Here is a 17,009-nt window from a genome sequence, read left to right as displayed (position 1 = left end):
CTTTTGATTATAGTCAATTTATAGAAAGTGATCCACTTTTTGTTGCGAGGAATGCAATATTCTTTCCTCATAGTGATAAGTGGTGCGGTTTTTAAACGTTAACACGCCCAAACCAACCGCTAGTAGATATTGTCTTTTTTTAGCTCTCTCTTACGGACTTCCCAACGAGGCTTTAAAATGGTTTCCGCACGCTTATAAAAGGTGTTTCGTTCTCCTTCCCAACCAATGTGGGACTCTCACGAGGAATGAACCTCTTCTATTCGTTTATTGCTCATTAAAACATCTCGAATCAAAGATTTTCCTTCTTGAACTAAACTTTAGGAGAGAGAATCCGTTTGAGTTTTGTAAAATGTTGAACTAAACTTTACGTTGAATTTGAAAATACGAATACTCGAATCGACCCAACTAGAATCACAAGGGTCGTGTTGGGTTAGATACCATTTTGGGATGGATTGGGTTGGTTTTTTTTTTTTTTTTTGAATCGATCCGATTTGGTTTAGGTCATTTTTTCAACCCAATCTAATCCATGCATGGATGCCTATAAAATTTGATTTTAATTTGATCTCCATTTCTAAAAAGTTGATGGGTTGAAAAAGTATATATTTAAAAATGATATTCTCCCTCCTCTCTCTTCCTTCTCACTCCTCCCCACCACCTTTTCACTCCTCCATCCATGGCTACCACGGCGGTGCCCTTCGTTTGCCGGAAAGGAAGAGCATCCCTTTCGTTTCCAGCAACAATGAGCAAAGGGCTTGGGCGGGCTAGAACCGACCTCTTTGTTCTTGTCCTTCTTGGAGCTTTATCAGTTTTGTAATGATTCAAGTCCACCGCTAGTAGATATGATTCTCCTTCGTCCTTCCTTTTCGTCCTTCGAGATCCAGCGTCCTTACTAACACACCACCTCGTGTCTACCCTCCTTCGAGGCTCAGTCTCCTCGTTGGCACATCGTTCGGCCCAAGCCCACCGCTAACAAATATTATCCTTTTTAGATTTTCCCTTTCGGACTTCCACTCAAGATTTTTAAAATGTGTTTGCTAAGATGAAATTTTCACACCCTTATAAATAATATTTCGTTCTTTTCCTCAACTGATGTGAGATCTCACAATTCGTTCATATCAAGCATACTCATTGTGTTCTTTTCGATTTACATGTATGTTAAAATATCATCATTCACGTGAGTCATTATATATTTATTTTAGGAAATAAAAATATTAAATATTTTAAGAAAATGATTTAGCTATTTTAAAAATAAATATGTTTACCTTTTTATTTACTATATTTCTCTAATTATTTTTATCATATACATTCTAAGCTCGTAGTTTAAGATTCACTCTCGGCCATCTCCAACTTATTAACTACATTCTTCGACATCTTGAAATAGCGTACAAAACAATATCAAGCATACTTATGACCCTAACTTAACACTTAGTGCATGGATCAAGTGGATCTACGAGGCCTTGTAGACTACATGGTTAGGTATTACCGTGGCCTATCAAACTGTCAACATATATTGTACACATGTTAACCCATATTTCTCGGGACAAATTCATTATGAGAGTCTACATAACATTTCTCTGATAGACTCGGGTAATACAACTTTATTAAGAGTATTTTTTAAACAAACGATAAAATTAATAGGTATTTATCATAATTTAACCTACCATAAAAGATGAAAATTGACATGATAGTTTATTTTTATGAATTAAAGATATACACAATGTTATTTATAGATACATTGAAGATTAAGATTATTGTTGGCATCTGGTTAATGATGTCATTTATGCCTTCCAGCTTTTACACCAAAATTTAGTAGTTTCTTTTTACTGTCAATCCGAGCAATCTTATCACTATCCCAAATATCGATAATTTGTCTCCCATTAGCTTCAACTCAAAAGAAAAACAAAAACCTAAATTGTACGGCCCAAGTCCAAGCCCAATGCTATCTCCCATCCTTTCCACTAAGGAATCAATCCACCCTTGGGGCCCAAGGTCTCGTTGGGGCACCATAGTTTGTCCCTCATCAACTTGAACTCGAAAGAAAAATAAAAACCTAAACGGTAGTTGATAGATGAACACGACTCTCCACAATGATATCATATTGTCCACTTTGAGCGTAAGCTCTCGTGACTTTGTTTTGGGCTTCCCCTAAAATGCCTCATTTCCTTGATTATAAACCAGAAATAATGCCTCACACAACGGAAAAGAGTATTCCTTGATTATAAACACACTATCATTTCCTCAATGGAGAGAGTATTCCTAGATTATAAACACAAAATCATTCCCTAAATTAGCTGTGGACTTTCATCATCCATCATCCATCAGAAGTAACCCAAGCATTTCCACTAAGAAATCAATCCCCTTGGAGTCCAACATCCTCGCCGGCGCACCATAGTTTGTCTCCCATCATTTCCAAACCCTTATAAGAAATCAATCCACCTTCTTAGAAGCCAGCGTACTCGCTAGCACTGACACGCCGCTCAGTGGCCAGATACTATTTGTAACAGCTCAAGTCCACCTTTATATTGTCCGCTTCGACTCGTAACATATCATCGTCAGTCTCACGATCTTAAAACGCGTCTATTAGTAAAAGATCTCCACACCCTTGAAACGAATGTTTCATTTTCCTTTACAACCGATCTCACGTAAACTTACCCGAACATAAATTAATATAGTGTGCAGTTCTTTTAATATGTAAAAATAAAAAAGGAAGACTGAACTTGTTTTGCGGATCAGTGGACGGATATGTGTGAGCAGCTAATAAAAAAATCCTCCTCAACTTCCATTCCCAAGAAGCTCCATTAAAATCTCTCCCCCCAAAACCTCTCCGCCACAACAATCTCTCCGCCATGAAAACCCCTTCCAACTCCCTTTCTCTCCTCCTCTTCCTCCTCTCTCTCTCCTCCCTTGTTCAATCTCTCACCTCCCCCTCCGACATCTCCGCCCTCAAGGCCTTCAAATCCGCCGTCAAACCCTCCTCCATCACCCCTTGGTCCTGTTTAGCCTCCTGGAATTTCTCCGTCGATCCCTGTGCTCTCCCTCGCCGCACCTTCTTCTCCTGCGGCCTCCTTTGCAACTCCGCCGCCACTCGCATCACCCAACTCACCCTCGATCCCGCCGGCTACTCCGGCACCCTCTCTCCGCTCCTCTCTCGCCTCACTCAGTTAACCATTCTCGACATCTCTGATAATTCCTTCTCCGGCTTAATCCCCTCTGTAATTTTCTCTCTCCCCAATCTCCAAATCCTCACTCTCCGATCAAATTCCTTCACCGGATCCATTCCCCCTTCGATTTCCAACCTTAAATCCCTCGAATCGTTGGATTTCTCCCACAATTCCCTCGCCGGAAATCTCCCCAAATCTCTGCATTTCCTCTCTGTTTTAAGACGCCTCGATCTCAGCTTCAATCGATTCACTGGTTCCATTCCTAAACTCCCACCAAACTTGCTCGAATTAGCTTTAAAACGAAATTCAATTTCTGGGTATTTGGTTAAATCGTCCTTCTCCGACTCCACTCAGTTGGAGGTGATCGAACTCAGTGAGAACTCGCTCGCCGGAACCTTGCCGACCTGGTTCTTCCTCCTCCCTTCCCTCCAGCAGATCAACCTGGCTAATAACAGCCTAACACGTCTCGAGATCTCCCCTGTCGCAGCCTCCGGCAGCGATCTTGTAGCCGTCGATTTGGGATTCAACAGAATTGAAGGGAATTTGCCGGTGAATTTCGCGAGCTATCCGGCGCTGTCATCGTTGTCGCTTCGGTACAATCGGCTACGTGGCGCGATCCCATTGGAGTTCAGTAAGAAGAAGACGATTAAGAGGTTGTACTTGGACGGGAACTTTTTGACTGGGAAACCGCCGGCGGCGTTCTTCACTAGCGGCGATGATCTGGTTTCCGGTAGCTTGGGGAATAATTGTCTGCAGGGATGTCCAGTGTCGTCTCAGCTGTGCGCTCCGTCGCAGAAACCGAACGCTGTTTGCAAGGAAATGTACGGAAGCGGGAAGGGAAAAGGAAAACCGATGACCTGAAACCCGACATGTCGGTCAATGAATTAATTATATAGCTTTTTGTTTCTTTTTTTTATTATTATTTTTAGGATGAATCTCGAGGATTATGCAATTTTGTATATATATAGTTTTTAAAATTTAATAATCAAATAAACCAAATTCCTAGTGTCAATTTAGTCTCCAGAATTTTAAATTACATTTCAATCGAGCTACGAGCTTATTTGAACTTTGTGAAATCTCATATCAATTAGAGAACAGAACAGAACGAAACATTTTTTATAAGGGTGTGGAAACCTCTCTCTAATAAAATCTTAAGGTTGATGAATTGGACAATATCTATTAATGGTGGGCTTCAACGGTTACAAATGGTATCACAGGGCGACATTTAATGGTGTGCTAACTAGGACGCTAGCCCTCTAATGGGCTTGGACTCTTACAAATGGTATAAGAGGCCGACATTGGGTGGGTGGGTGGTGTGCTAACTAGGACGTTGGCTTGGTGGTGTGCTAACTAGGACGCTGGCCCTCTGGTGGGCTTGGACTGTTACAAATGGTATAAGATGCAGACATTGGGTGATGTGCTAACTAGGACGTTGGCCCTATAAGAGAGGTGGATTGTGAAATCTCATTTCTCCCCATAGATGCGTCTTAAAACTGTGAGGCTAACAACAATACGTAACCAGCCAAAGCGAACAATATCTACTAGTGATGGGCTTAGATTATTACAAATGGTATCAGAGCTAGACACTGGACGATGTGCTAGTGAGGATGCTAGCCCTCAAAGGGGGTGGATTAGATTATTACAAATGGTATCAGCCAGACACTAGGCAGTGTGCCAGTGAGAACGCTAGCCCTCAAAGAGGGTGATTGTCAGATCCACATTAGTTAGAGAGGGAAACGAAACACTTTTTTATAGAGGTGTGAAAATATCTTCCTAATAGACGCGTTTTAAAATCGTAAACCTAGACGACCATACTTAACAAGACGAAGCAGACAATACCTATTATTAGTGGGCTCGGGCTCTTACAAACCTCTAGTAATTGAAAGCTCCTTTCCCTAGTGAAATACGTCAGAAGGGACTTGACTAAACTCGACAACGGTGAAGCACAACGTTGAACCGTAATAGTGGCATCAAATGTTCGTTAATAGTTTAAGGACCATTTAAAATTATTATTCAAAGCTCGAGTCGAAACTAACTTAAACGAAGAGAAAATTGCCTTTCTTTTCTTTTAACTAATAATAATAATAAATTTAATTTGAAGTAATATAAAATAGGATAAACAAGTAGTGTAATCGTGATGTGCACCACCAGAAAGTGGGGTTGAAGAAGGGGTGTGAACACGCGCCATTGGACGAGAGTGGGGTTGAAGAAGGGGTGTGAACACGCGCCATTGGACGAGAGTGGTGGTAGAAATGATTAGCTTTGCTTTTTTTAATGGCTTTGGGTACTTCACTACTGTCTGTCGGTCACAATGTCAGTCTTCACAAGACTTTTACTTCCGATGTGGGAGATCCATCCAATTCAAATATTGCATAATTTAATCGATAATTTTTTATTTAAAAAAAAAAAGAAAAAAGAAAAAAAGAGATTTATATATATTATTTAAATAGGATAGAGATTTAAAATTTTAAAAATGATAGTGGTAGAGTATTATATTTATATTTTTGTTTATGAAATATTATTAAATTTATTTAGAATTTTAAAAATATAAAAAATTAGGAAATAATTAAAAAATAAATTAATTTTCACTCTTAATTTTAAAATCAAAATAAAAATTATAATATTTATTTAGAGTTTAATTTTGATAAAATTAAAAGATTTTTTTTTAATCTAAAATAATTAAAAAGATTCCAGAAAATAAGTAAATAAATAAATGGGAACTTTTTAAAAAGATGGAATACTCCAGCTGGAGCTTCGAATATATTTATTTATGAATGGCTTAATGTTTAAGGAAGTAATTAAGTTGAATAATAAATTCATAATTTTTTTTAATTGTAGGTAAGAAAGGTAATTAATTATATTATTAAACCATTTAATTAATTTAATTATATGGACACAACACCTCGTGTGTAGTAGTTTTCTATCTAAGACAGAGAATTTTAACCGTAACTTCAATAAATAACTCTCAATAATCTTGTCAGTAGTTTATTCGTAATGGTTAACAGCTTCACAAAAGTTCAGAATTCTTTTATATTAATTTCATTATAAATTAATCAAGCATGCATTGACTACACAATGTAATGCATCAAAGTAACTCAACTATTTACGTAAACCATAAACATCGAACATAATATGCTTCCAAACAATCCAAATATATGAATAAAACATAATTTAAAACTACCTAGATATATGCTAAACACAACAACAAAAATTTAGAAAGAAAGGTTTAATTTGGTTACTTTCTTTAGTTAGTTGAGGGTGCATTTGTGGCCATGTGCGAACAAGAGCTTGATGGGAGCTGACACGTACAGTATACTCGGGCTACTACCTACTAACTGTGAGCGGTGGGCCGACGTGTACTATAAGAAGAACTTGGGTTTGGCCATGACGTTTGGCCTAGGCTCTTTCAAAAAGGTCTCACTCTTTTTTTCTTTTTCTTTTTTTAATTTAATCGGGTTGGGTCGAGTTGATCTAATTCTTTGTACACTGAACCTATATCTAACCTGAACCGAGTTGGGGCTTAAAGATACAACTCAACCAAACTTGAAATGCTACTAACCCAACCCAATCCTTATAATTTGGGTTAGGTCAATTTTGGTTCACTGATTACATGTATACATTGCACATCCTAAATGTCCTAACCAGAGTTATGTCAATGTTATAGTAATCAATGTTTTATTAGATCGATTGGTTTGAGCTCATAGTTATGTCAATGTTTTAGTAATCAATGGTCTATTAGCTTAGTTGGTTAAAGTGTTGTGCTAGTAGTACGAAGGTTGCACATTTGAAACCTTGCATGGGCCACAATTTTGTGCGAGGATCAAACTTTAAGGTCTTGTACCAATTATCTAATCTATGTTTGAAATGTTATGTTCAGAGTTACGTCTTTGTTTTATTAATCAATGGCCTATTAGCTCAGTTGATTAGAGCATTGTGCTAAAAATGTGAAGGTTGCAGGTTCAAAATCCACATGTGCCACCATTTCGTAGGTCTTGTACCAATTGTCTAATCTAAGCTTGGATTGCGCGTTCAGAATGTTGTGCCCAGAGTTATGTCTTTGTTTTATTAAATAATCAACTGTCTATTAGCTTAGTTGGTTAGCACTCAGAGTTATGTCAATTCTTTTGTAATGAATGGCCTATTAGCTCAGTTGGTTAGAGCGTCGTGCTAATAACGCGAAGGTCGCAGGTTCGAAACCTGCATGGGCCACCATTTTGTATGAGGACGATACGCAAGCTAAGCTTGGATTGCGCAGTTATGTCTTTGTTTTATTAAATAATCAACTGTCTATTAGCTCAGTTGGTTAGCGCTCAGAGTTATGTCAATACTTTTGTAATGAATGGCCTATTAGCTCAGTTGGTTAGAGCGTCGTGCTAATAACGCGAAGTCGCTTAGTTTGTTAGCACTCAGAGTTATGTCAATTCTTTTGTAATGAATGGCCTATTAGCTTAGTTGGTTAGAGCGTCGTGCTAATAACGCGAAAGTCGCAGGTTCAAAACCTGCATGGGCCACCATTTTGTATGAGGACGATACGCAAGCTAAGCTTGGATTGCGCAGTTATGTCTTTGTTTTATTAAATAATCAACTGTCTATTAGCTCAGTTGGTTAGCGCTCAGAGTTATGTCATTACTTTTGTAATGAATGGCCTATTAGCTCATTTGGTTAGAGCGTCGTGCTAATAACGCGAAGGTCGCAGGTTCGAAACCTGCATGGGCCACCATTTTGTAAGAAGATGATGCTTATGGGTCTTGTACCAATTGTCTAATCTAAGCTTGGAGTTGTGCTCAGAGTTATGTCTTTGTTTTATTAATTAAACAATCAAATAGTTAGTTAGAGTGTCGTGCTAATAACGCGAAGGTCATAGGTTTGAAACCTGCATGGGCCACTATTTCGTACGAAGATGATGCTTATGGGTTTTGTACCAATTGTCTATTAGCTCAATTGGTTAGTGCTGAGAGTTATGTCAATGTTTTGGTTAGTGCTGAGAGAGTTATGTCAATATCAGTTGGTTAGTGCTAATAACGAGAAGGTCGCATGTTTGAAACCTAAAACCTGCATGGTCCACCATTCTGTACGAGGACAATCTTTTACCTTATTCAATAATCAATTGTCTATTAGCTCAGTTGGTTAGAGCGTCGTACTAATAACGCGAAAGTCTAATACCAGCTACAAACATACTAATAGAAAAAGAAATTATTTTATTTCAAAAGGCACTAAACACACTAAACCTCAAGAATATACTACAACGATGAACTGAAAAACCTCAACAGTTTCTATGATTTTGATTTGATCTTCTAAAAAATACTCATTGATAAAGTGATATTTTAACATATATTCATCACCTCTTAATGAATTGGAGAATTCAAAGTAATATTACTAGTAAAGTATATATAAAGCATCATGGAGAGTCTTTGATGATAATGTTGTTGCATAGCCAATCAAAACCCTCATACAGCCCTTGCCCAGAAGTTGCAGACGTACCTTGTATGTACCTTTAAAAAAGCAAATATATACATATATATATATATATTAATCTTCATTTTTTAATTACAGATTTAGTCATTAACTTTAATTATATCTAATAAATTCTTAAAATTTAAAAAATATTCGATAAATTCTTAAACTTTTAGTAAAAAAAACTAGGATTTATTTATCTAATCCTAAAATACTATCATGCTAAAAATTCAAGATAAAAATGGAGGAAAGTACGTACAAAATTAAGCTAAGCTAAAGCTGAATTTTTTTTTCTAAAATTGACGTTTGTAAAATATAATCTCAAAATAAATTAGACACAAAATTAAAAATTCAATGGGTACACAAAAGATTTAACCAAATTAAAACATTTTGAAAAATTCAAAAACGAAAAAACTTATATATTCTTTTAACAAAAAGAAAATTGTTGTAAACCATGATTTCAGAACAGATTCAAAAGTTCATATTCATCCCAGATATTTTTCAACAGAACAAAAATAAGTTGCGTACCATCTTCTTTGAGAGAGGCTGTGGAGGCCAAGTTTAGTTGCAATTTCAGACACAGCCATTGATTGTGGAAGATCTTGCTTGTTAGCAAACACAAGCACAGCTACATTCCTTAGCTCTGGCTGTCATTTTCTTTTTCTTTTCGCATCTTAAAATCATCTCAAAAAGCATAAGAATATACCTAAACATAGTGAAGGTTGAGTGCTATACCTCACTGAGAATGCGATGCAACTCATTCCTGGCTTCGCAGATTCTCCCTCTGTCACCGCTGTCCACAACATATACAAGTCCTTGTGTGTTCTGGAAGTAATGTCTCCACAATGGCCTTATCTGTTTGGTTCAAAACAAATTAAATGTTTTGTTTCCCAGTTTTATCACCATAACCAAGTAAATAATCAAACTAACATGGAGCATGGTTGAGTTGGATAAAGACTCAAATTAACATGGAGCATGGTTGAGCTGGATAAAGACTCAACTCTTTGAACTTCTGCAATAATTATTAAATAACGAACTCAACTCAATCCAATCACTAAATATTAGATTGTATTTGAAAACAAAAAAATTTAGGAATGGAAAAAATAATTACATAGTTCAAATTTTGAAGAATTATAAATCCATCCGACCAATAAAATTTTTATTTATTTGAACTTAACCATAAGTTGATAATTCAACTCAAATGGCTCTTCTCTCACTGCCTCACTGCAATAAGCAAAGCCTTCGGCCCCAAGATGAGATTCAAAGTATTTTTACAACTAAAACTAATTGGAAATATATCTAGATAAGTTATCCTCACCTTATTTATTTTGTTAATTTCAAACCACTTGTACAACAAACATCAAAGAAATATTTTTGCAGGGTTATTTGAAATGTTATGTTCTAGTTTTAGAACTTTCACGAGCATATGTTTTGACCATTATTGTTACAGTTTCATTAACATAAATTTTGAAGCAGATGTTCTTTAGTTTTTCAGATCGCAATCGAAGTGAAGTATTAGCAGAAGCAGAGTGAGAGGGTGTGATTTCAAACCTTATCTTGTCCTCCAACGTCCCAGACAGAGCAGCTAATGTTTTTGTATTCTAATGTTTCCACATTGAACCCTGGATCATAAAATGCAACTATAAAACTGTCCAACAATTATTTTGCCGAAGTCTTCTTTTCAATTTCACACACTCCAGGTTGATAGTAGTAGAATACTTGAAAAAAAAAATTTAAAAACAAAAATTCTCAAGAAAACAATTAGTAGAAATGGTAATATTACAAATTGCTAGTAAACAAACTATTTTGCACAAATAAAATAATTGAAAATTATTATTATCAAGATTAAGTAATTATTAATATATATAAAGGGTAAAATGAGGAAGATACTCCATAAAGTTGTAATATGTAGCTAAAGAATAAAAACAAAAGTATATATTCTACATTTTGTCCAAGACATGCACATTATCGAACCAAATTTCAAAAGAGAAAAAGCAGGATCAAAATTTTCTAATAAAACTATTCTTGAAAATAATTTTAAGAAAAAACTAAATAATAACACGGGCTAATATCCATTTTATCTCAAAACAATTTATTTGTCAAAAAATGTGGGGAAATAAAGATGGGTTTTCAGAGTAAAATCCTATCCAGAATATATAAATAAATAAATGATCAAAGAACATACCAATAGTTGGTACGGTCATAACAACTTCACCAAGTTTTAGTTTGTACAAAATGGTTGTCTTCCCCGATGCATCAAGACCGACCATCAGGATTCTCACTTCACGGTTCTGGAAGAGTCGCTTCCTCAACCTGGTTATCACTGCACCCATGCTGCAGTATACAAGGAATATAAGAAGATGGCAAAATTTTCAGTGCAAGTGCACCAGATCTTAGTTCTGTGGGAGAAAGTAAGGCCAACTGAAAAAGACAAAGCCAAAGCATCAGTTTACAGGGAGATGGCATGAGAGATACCTTGTCTTCCAAGTGAATATTAGACCAAAAACTTCTACATGTAAAGGCTGAAAGAGAATTGATTCTTTGGGACAGAAGGCAATAAAGCTCTTTGTCTCTCCTTCAAGTATATTTGTTTGCCAGAGTGAATGAACTTACTTAGACTGATGGAGAAGCTTCTTCATATCTGAAAGGAATATATTGAACTACTTTAGAAAGCAATATAAAGCACTTATCTTCTACTGAAACACAAACTGTGGCCCAGCTCTTTAAACAAAGACACGTGATATATTGATCTTGGGCAACAAAGGGTCTCCTCCAAGTAGCCATTGACTCATAATATTATGCACAAGAATGATGGCCTTTTCATTACAGGAAACCTGAAAACAGTCATTGACTCATTGATGTTGGTAGGAGACATTTTCGTGAAAGAAGTTTCTATTGGTTGCCCGTTGTTCGCACTCAAGCATATTACAACGATTGAAGATGAATATCAATGAAATAATCTTTTAGGATTACAAACTATACAGATAAAGTGTGAAAAAATCTAGATATGTTCAGTTTTTGGTAGCTGATTGGAAGATGAAAACTGCTGTAAGTATGCCAACCAATGCGGTAACTGCCAAGGCCACACTTGGCAGAGGAGTCGTTACTCCAAAATTCTGCATCATGAAAACAGTGATTCTGGTAAGGTTTCAGTTAATTTAATGTGGTATCTCCTATGAAACTTGTCTGGCAATGACACTGGGAATTCCACTAACTGGACAAAATAAACAAATGGGAAGATCAAACACAGTGCTAAAGAATTAGGCACATACAACGACCAGCCTAGATTAACTAAGCAGTCGCTTTTATATCAGGCCAAAATCAATCAGGCAGATGCCGCACATCCAATGACCAGCCTAGAATAATTCAATGGTCACTTTTATATCAAGCCAAAATCAGCGAGACAAGTGTGTGAGAATAAAAATGGCAGAGTGACGAAAAAAAGCCATAGGAATACAATCTAGACACGTTTCAGGGGCCATCATTAGAGCAACCCAACACTTCAAACGGAATACTCAAAGTGGTACAAAGGATACTTTTGTATAAATAAATATGGAGAATATAATTTTTTGAACAGAAAATGTGGCCTGATATCAATGTGCTGTGGAGCTAGTATCTTATTAGTCATAAACAGTAAGATCTTTAGAAAAAACTTGGCAAAATTCAAGCTTCCAAAAGCTAAGAAATTCCTAAACAATGTCTATCAGCTATCAGAAATATAAGTAACGATGACCCATTTGATGTAATTAGAAAGGCCATACCTCTAAAAGTCCCTTGCCTGTTGCTATTTCAACACTAATTGCAATTGCAAATCCAACCATCGCAAGCCGCCCAAGCCAAACATCCAGAATATTACTCTCTTGGCTGCTTTGCTCACATCGTATAGAAACAGAATTTGGTTTCACTGTATGCTTCTTTTGACCAGTTGGCTTGCTTAACACTGGGAACAAGAGTAACCATTAGCTAATACTCATAAAATCAAGTGGAATCTATTGCTTCCTTTGCCAAAATCCACGAAGAACTAAAAAATTGCAATTACCATACTATTTTTCAAATGGCTCCAGCTCCAATTTCCTAATATTCCAATTAATCTAACAGTAACCATAAAACTCTCTACGTCAGAATGAAAGTTGCATTAGATCACTTAGACTGGAACTTCTGCAATATTTCTTTCTCAACACCGTATCCAGATTTTATTTAGATGTTAGGGCAGTTCAATGTTCATTACCAGAATTCGTAATATACACCACTGTATACTTGAAATTGCAACTCCAACATAAAATTGAACGGAAGAACTCGTCAAATGATAGAAATCATCAATAAATCAAGCAGAAACATTCGAACTAGACGAATAATAGAAATAATAAGAATCAGTACCGAGTGGAGAGCCAGTAGCAAACGTCGTTCCAAGTCGGTATAAATTCGGAAGGGAGCCTCTGTGGAGAGGAAAGACTTCTGGTGCTCTTCTTCTTGCGAAGGAAGCATCTGAAACATTGTTTTGGTTTATCAATGGTTTGGATAATCAACAATCACATAACCAAAGAGATAGACGGAGAAGCTGTGAGAGAGATAGAGAGTACCGCGTACGGGGAGAGAGAGGGAGGCCGAAGCATGAAGAGCCGCCATTTTAAGATCTCGATTGACGCCGGAGAAATCCTGAGCACTTTCCTGAAATTCCTTATCCCTTCTTCTTCAATGACCAAATACACGGATACCAGCGGTTGACGATGGCCGTTTTCTTCCGCATTTTGCTATTTGAGGAATACCAGACTGCCACGTGTCTCACGTTTTATTTTTTTTTAAATTACTCGTTTAATGAAAATACTTTTATAGTTTTGTAGTTTAGAAAATACCCTTTAATTTTTTTAACTTAATATATTTTTTTTTTAGAAAAATTCAAAAACTCATTTAAACTTTTTTAAAAAAGTTAATATAAAACAACTTTTATAATATAATTAATTCCCGTTCCCATATTAATTCAGAGACCTTTTTAAATTTTTTTTTAATGATATTTTTAACTTTAGAACATATATTATTTCGTCATTTCAACTGTCATTCCTGATTTATCCACTAGGTTTGTCTGGTTGGTTATTTGCGCCAAACTTCTCCTTAGGAGGATAGATGGGTCGATTCAGATAAGATCAGTAGATCCAGCGTTCTATTCACTCGTGGGATCAGGGATACTAGCAGGGAAGAGGAGGGCGTTAAGTAATCTTATGAATTGAATATACATTTTAAACTTTTTTAATACCCTCAATTTCTTACCATTAGTACAGTACCTTCGGTTTCTTGTCATTAGTACCTTTGAACTTTTTTAGTACCCTTAGTTTCTTACCATTAGCCCTTTTGAACCTTTTTAGTACTCTCGATATCTTACCATTAGTATCTTTGAACTTTTTTAGTACCCTCGATTTTTAAACATTAGTACATTCACCATAATCAAGAAACTCATTCGGGAAACTCATTCGGTTAAGTTTACACTAATTCGTGGGTCACATTCTATTATCATTCACTTCATTACCACAACCGCCAAAGATACCACCAACCCATGAGAACCCCTCTAAATGTAAACACTCACAATAATCAAACAGGATAACACATACAATACATATACGACTTACAAAAGCACAAATAAGCCTTATTTAAATGATAATTCCAGCAAAGAAACCGAACCAGATTTATAATACGTCATTCCATAATCATTTAGTTTTTAGTTATGAACGGAGGCCAAGTGGTGCAGCAAAGTGGGTGAGATAGGCATCGGTCAGCATTTGACCAAGAATGACTCGAGCATGTGTTGTGTGAGGTAGAGGTCGTGTTCTTCGAGTTCCAATCCCTCAAACAACAAGACAAAGCATCAGACAATCAGATAAGATTTATAAGGTGTCGTTCAATAACCATTTAATTTATAGTTGTGAACCGAGACGAGGTATTTAGGTCGAGGGCTTCGATTTGAGTGGTGGAGCAAAGTGGGTGAGGTAGGCATCGGCCAGCATTTGACCAAGAATGACCTGAGCCTGTGTGGTGAGATGGAGGTTGTCTTCTTGAAGTTCCAATCCCTTTGCATCCACACACACCACATTCTCCACTCTCATTCCCAATTGAGCCTCCCTCACTTTTTCAATATACTTGACTCCTGATGCCAATGCTACCTGTTTTCAGCAACAATATTTTTAGTCAAATTTTTCAAATCCATGTCCTCCAAATCTTCATCACTCATGTCAAACTTCTTACAACATTTGTTCGAGCGAGCTCGACTCCACTCGACCATAATCACCAAGTAAGTTTTCAAAAGCACCACGGTTCGATCTTCACTTTAAGACCTTGTTTGACTCAAAATCAACACGTCCTTGACTTTCACTTACCATAGCCAAAGTTAATCCTCTATCAATTTTTTTTTACGTCAAGCTTTAATGGACTCATAGAGTGAAAGAGACCCGTATTACTCACCGAACCATCGAACCACAGTTCGTTTCAAGAAAATTTTCTAATGTGGAAGTGCAGACAATAATGCAACCATTCAAAGAAACTACGAACTTAAAGCTCTTATATGGGAGAAAAAACATCTCACTCTTAAGCTCTTATATGGGAGAAAAAACATCTCACTCTTAACGTACGAATAAGTAGAAAAATAACTGATAAATGAAAAGACAACAAAAAATAAGAAAATGAGAATTTACGTAAAGGAACTCCACAATGTGAAAATTTGTTCCAGTCACGGAATTCTCTCTCGACTCTAATTACCCAAAAAACTCTCAAATCTTTATACCACTCACGTAACTAGAATTAGTGCACTAGACTACAAATATTACTAATTGGGATGAGTTGAAACTTGTAACGACCTAGATACACCGCTAGCAGATATTGTCCTCTTTGGAGTTTCCCTTTCGGGCTCGCCCTCAAGGCTTTAAAACGCGTCTGCTAGGGGAAGGTTTCCACACCCTTATAAATGGTGGTTTGTTCTCCTCCTCCCCAACCCAACCAATGTGGACATCACAAAACTTATATGCTCCTATTATAGTATTTGGAGCTCTATTATAGTATGTGGAGCTCTGTCACTTTCTTGTACCTTTCCGCTCTGAGATTCCCACTTTTGGATAAATATTAGAAGAGTGGTATTCGTACATTTAAAAGATACAAGAAAGTGATGAGCTTCAAGTAAGAACTCGTGACTTCAGTTTCAAATTATAACTAAAAATATTTTATACAAGATCCCACGTTGATTGAGGAAGAGAAGAAGCATTCTTTATAAGGTTATGGAAACCTCTCCCTAGTAAACAAGTTATATTAGTATGGTTTTTTCAATGAGTTGTGATTTTTCTCCGTTTTGATCGTAAACTTTTTTATATCTTATTTTTGTTACTTCCTTTTAATTTTAAATTTTTTTCCTAAAGTAGAAGTGGGAGTTTTTTTTTTTTTTTTTTTTTTTTTTTTTTTAATAAGGTTTCTAAATTCCAATATGAAAATATTAATAAATAGTCAGAAAAATAAAATAAAATAAATGTAATAAAAATATCACCTGAATAATTGGGAGAGAAGGCAAGGCCAAATCCCGGCGCACATTAGCAACAAACGCCTCCATATTCCCCTGGTACGCATCAGCATCATGTTCAGTAGAGGTGTCACTCTCTCCTTGAAACCACAGAATTGCCCTAATTTCCCCGCCGTCCTTCACGCTATGTCTCGCCCTCTTCACCATATCCTCATACAGCTTCTCTCCACGCGCCCACTCTTTGATGGCGGTGCCTCCAACAGCGCACGGCACCAGCGCTACCGTCCCTACTCGCTCTCTCACGCCGTTCGCGAACGCCATTCCTGGCCCCACTCCGCACGTCTTCTTCGTGTCGATGTCGGCGTGCAGTGGCTCATGCGCTACCTCCCAATGTAACTTCGCGCTCAGACGGAATATCGACGGATGCGGCTGCGCTTCTGGTGGAACCACGCCGTCCCACCGGTGGAGCTTCTTTAAGACGCCGCCTCGCCCGGCCATGTTGCTCTGGCCAGAGAGGATGAAGATCTGCTTGTTTGGTGGTGGATTGGGAGTCGCATTTGTCTGGATCGGATCTAAATCGGTCGTCGCAGCCATGATCTGAATGATTGATGGCTGTAGCGGTGGTGGATTTTTATGCTTCCGTCGTGATGATTGGCTGTTAGCGTGCGTCTTGGCCTTTTGTGAGCTCTTAAAAAGGAAGCGGGCAGAGATATATACTATTTGACTTATAAAAATCGTTTGAACTAATATGGTTCACAATTCTAATAGATTTACTTTTAGGTTATTTTTTATTTAGTAACTAAAATTTCTTAAATATCAAACATTTATATATCTCGATATCATTAGATCAAATATTTGATTCCAATTCAATCGAGTTCATATCCATTTTTTTCGTGACAGAA

General features: G+C 36.9%; 4 protein-coding genes and 3 non-coding genes across 9 annotated transcripts; 4 read left to right on the top strand and 3 right to left on the bottom strand.

The window, feature by feature from the left end:
• The first annotated feature begins 2,642 nt into the window (after positions 1-2,642).
• On the top strand, positions 2,643-4,173 carry LOC111811280 (uncharacterized). Its single transcript, XM_023698051.2, has one exon. It carries the CDS (start codon positions 2,847-2,849, stop codon positions 4,020-4,022), a length of 1,176 nt encoding a protein of 391 aa, XP_023553819.2. The 5' UTR covers positions 2,643-2,846; the 3' UTR covers positions 4,023-4,173.
• A 3,123-nt stretch (positions 4,174-7,296) lies between these two features.
• TRNAI-AAU (transfer RNA isoleucine (anticodon AAU)) lies at positions 7,297-7,370 on the top strand. The gene has a single exon. It is a non-coding gene; the product is annotated as a tRNA-Ile (tRNA).
• A 228-nt stretch (positions 7,371-7,598) lies between these two features.
• On the top strand, positions 7,599-7,672 carry TRNAI-AAU (transfer RNA isoleucine (anticodon AAU)). The gene has a single exon. It is a non-coding gene; the product is annotated as a tRNA-Ile (tRNA).
• Positions 7,673-7,804: 132 nt separating this feature from the next.
• Positions 7,805-7,878, top strand: TRNAI-AAU (transfer RNA isoleucine (anticodon AAU)). The gene has a single exon. It is a non-coding gene; the product is annotated as a tRNA-Ile (tRNA).
• A 461-nt stretch (positions 7,879-8,339) lies between these two features.
• LOC111811312 (ADP-ribosylation factor 1-like) lies at positions 8,340-11,256 on the bottom strand. Of its 3 annotated transcripts, none has more exons than XM_023698093.2 (6): positions 11,091-11,256; positions 10,801-10,949; positions 10,167-10,237; positions 9,351-9,470; positions 9,144-9,262; positions 8,340-8,653 (listed from the first exon to the last, which is right to left on the bottom strand). In XM_023698093.2, exons 2-6 carry the CDS (start codon positions 10,946-10,948, stop codon positions 8,560-8,562), a joined length of 552 nt encoding a protein of 183 aa, XP_023553861.2. In that variant the 5' UTR covers position 10,949; positions 11,091-11,256; the 3' UTR covers positions 8,340-8,559. The 3 variants fall into 3 exon arrangements, 1 of the variants encoding a protein (XP_023553861.2); XR_015411960.1 differs by having other exon boundaries at positions 8,523-8,653; positions 9,144-9,278; XR_015411961.1 differs by having other exon boundaries at positions 8,523-8,653; positions 9,144-9,272.
• A 155-nt stretch (positions 11,257-11,411) lies between these two features.
• On the bottom strand, positions 11,412-13,354 carry LOC111811313 (stress enhanced protein 1, chloroplastic-like). Its single transcript, XM_023698094.2, has 4 exons — positions 13,196-13,354; positions 12,993-13,100; positions 12,377-12,555; positions 11,412-11,731 (listed from the first exon to the last, which is right to left on the bottom strand). Exons 1-4 carry the CDS (start codon positions 13,239-13,241, stop codon positions 11,627-11,629), a joined length of 438 nt encoding a protein of 145 aa, XP_023553862.2. The 5' UTR covers positions 13,242-13,354; the 3' UTR covers positions 11,412-11,626.
• An 841-nt stretch (positions 13,355-14,195) lies between these two features.
• On the bottom strand, positions 14,196-16,829 carry LOC111811293 (carbohydrate esterase, putative (DUF303)). The gene is made up of 2 exons (XM_023698069.2): positions 16,135-16,829; positions 14,196-14,767 (listed from the first exon to the last, which is right to left on the bottom strand). Exons 1-2 carry the CDS (start codon positions 16,699-16,701, stop codon positions 14,549-14,551), a joined length of 786 nt encoding a protein of 261 aa, XP_023553837.1. The 5' UTR covers positions 16,702-16,829; the 3' UTR covers positions 14,196-14,548.
• Positions 16,830-17,009: the final 180 nt, after the last annotated feature.

Source organism: Cucurbita pepo, chromosome 15, assembly GCF_057944985.1.
Source record: "Cucurbita pepo subsp. pepo isolate OVF chromosome 15, ASM5794498v1, whole genome shotgun sequence".
Taxonomy (NCBI): domain Eukaryota; kingdom Viridiplantae; phylum Streptophyta; class Magnoliopsida; order Cucurbitales; family Cucurbitaceae; genus Cucurbita; species Cucurbita pepo.
This window is presented reverse-complemented; position numbering and strand designations above follow the sequence as displayed.

Bases quoted from the DNA above. Each gene is read 5' to 3' on its own strand.
- LOC111811280 (XM_023698051.2), top strand. From the start codon at position 2,847: ATGAAAACCCCTTCCAACTCCCTTTCTCTCCTCCTCTTCCTCCTCTCT.
- LOC111811312 (XM_023698093.2), bottom strand. From the start codon at position 10,948: ATGGGTGCAGTGATAACCAGGTTGAGGAAGCGACTCTTCCAGAACCGT. The intron at 10,238-10,800 runs GTATGTTCTTTG...TTTATGATCCAG, and splicing joins TATGACCGTACCAACTATTG to GGTTCAATGTGGAAACATTA. The intron at 8,654-9,143 runs GTACGCAACTTA...GCTTTTTTAAAG, and splicing joins AGCCTCTCTCAAAGAAGATG to GTACATACAAGGTACGTCTG.
- LOC111811313 (XM_023698094.2), bottom strand. From the start codon at position 13,241: ATGGCGGCTCTTCATGCTTCGGCCTCCCTCTCTCTCCCCGTACGCG. The intron at 13,101-13,195 runs GTACTCTCTATC...ACAATGTTTCAG, and splicing joins CCTCTCTCTCCCCGTACGCG to ATGCTTCCTTCGCAAGAAGA. The intron at 11,732-12,376 runs GTATGGCCTTTC...TTCATGATGCAG, and splicing joins CAGGCAAGGGACTTTTAGAG to AATTTTGGAGTAACGACTCC.
- LOC111811293 (XM_023698069.2), bottom strand. From the start codon at position 16,701: ATGGCTGCGACGACCGATTTAGATCCGATCCAGACAAATGCGACTCCC. The intron at 14,768-16,134 runs GTGATATTTTTA...TGCTGAAAACAG, and splicing joins CTTCTCTCCCAATTATTCAG to GTAGCATTGGCATCAGGAGT.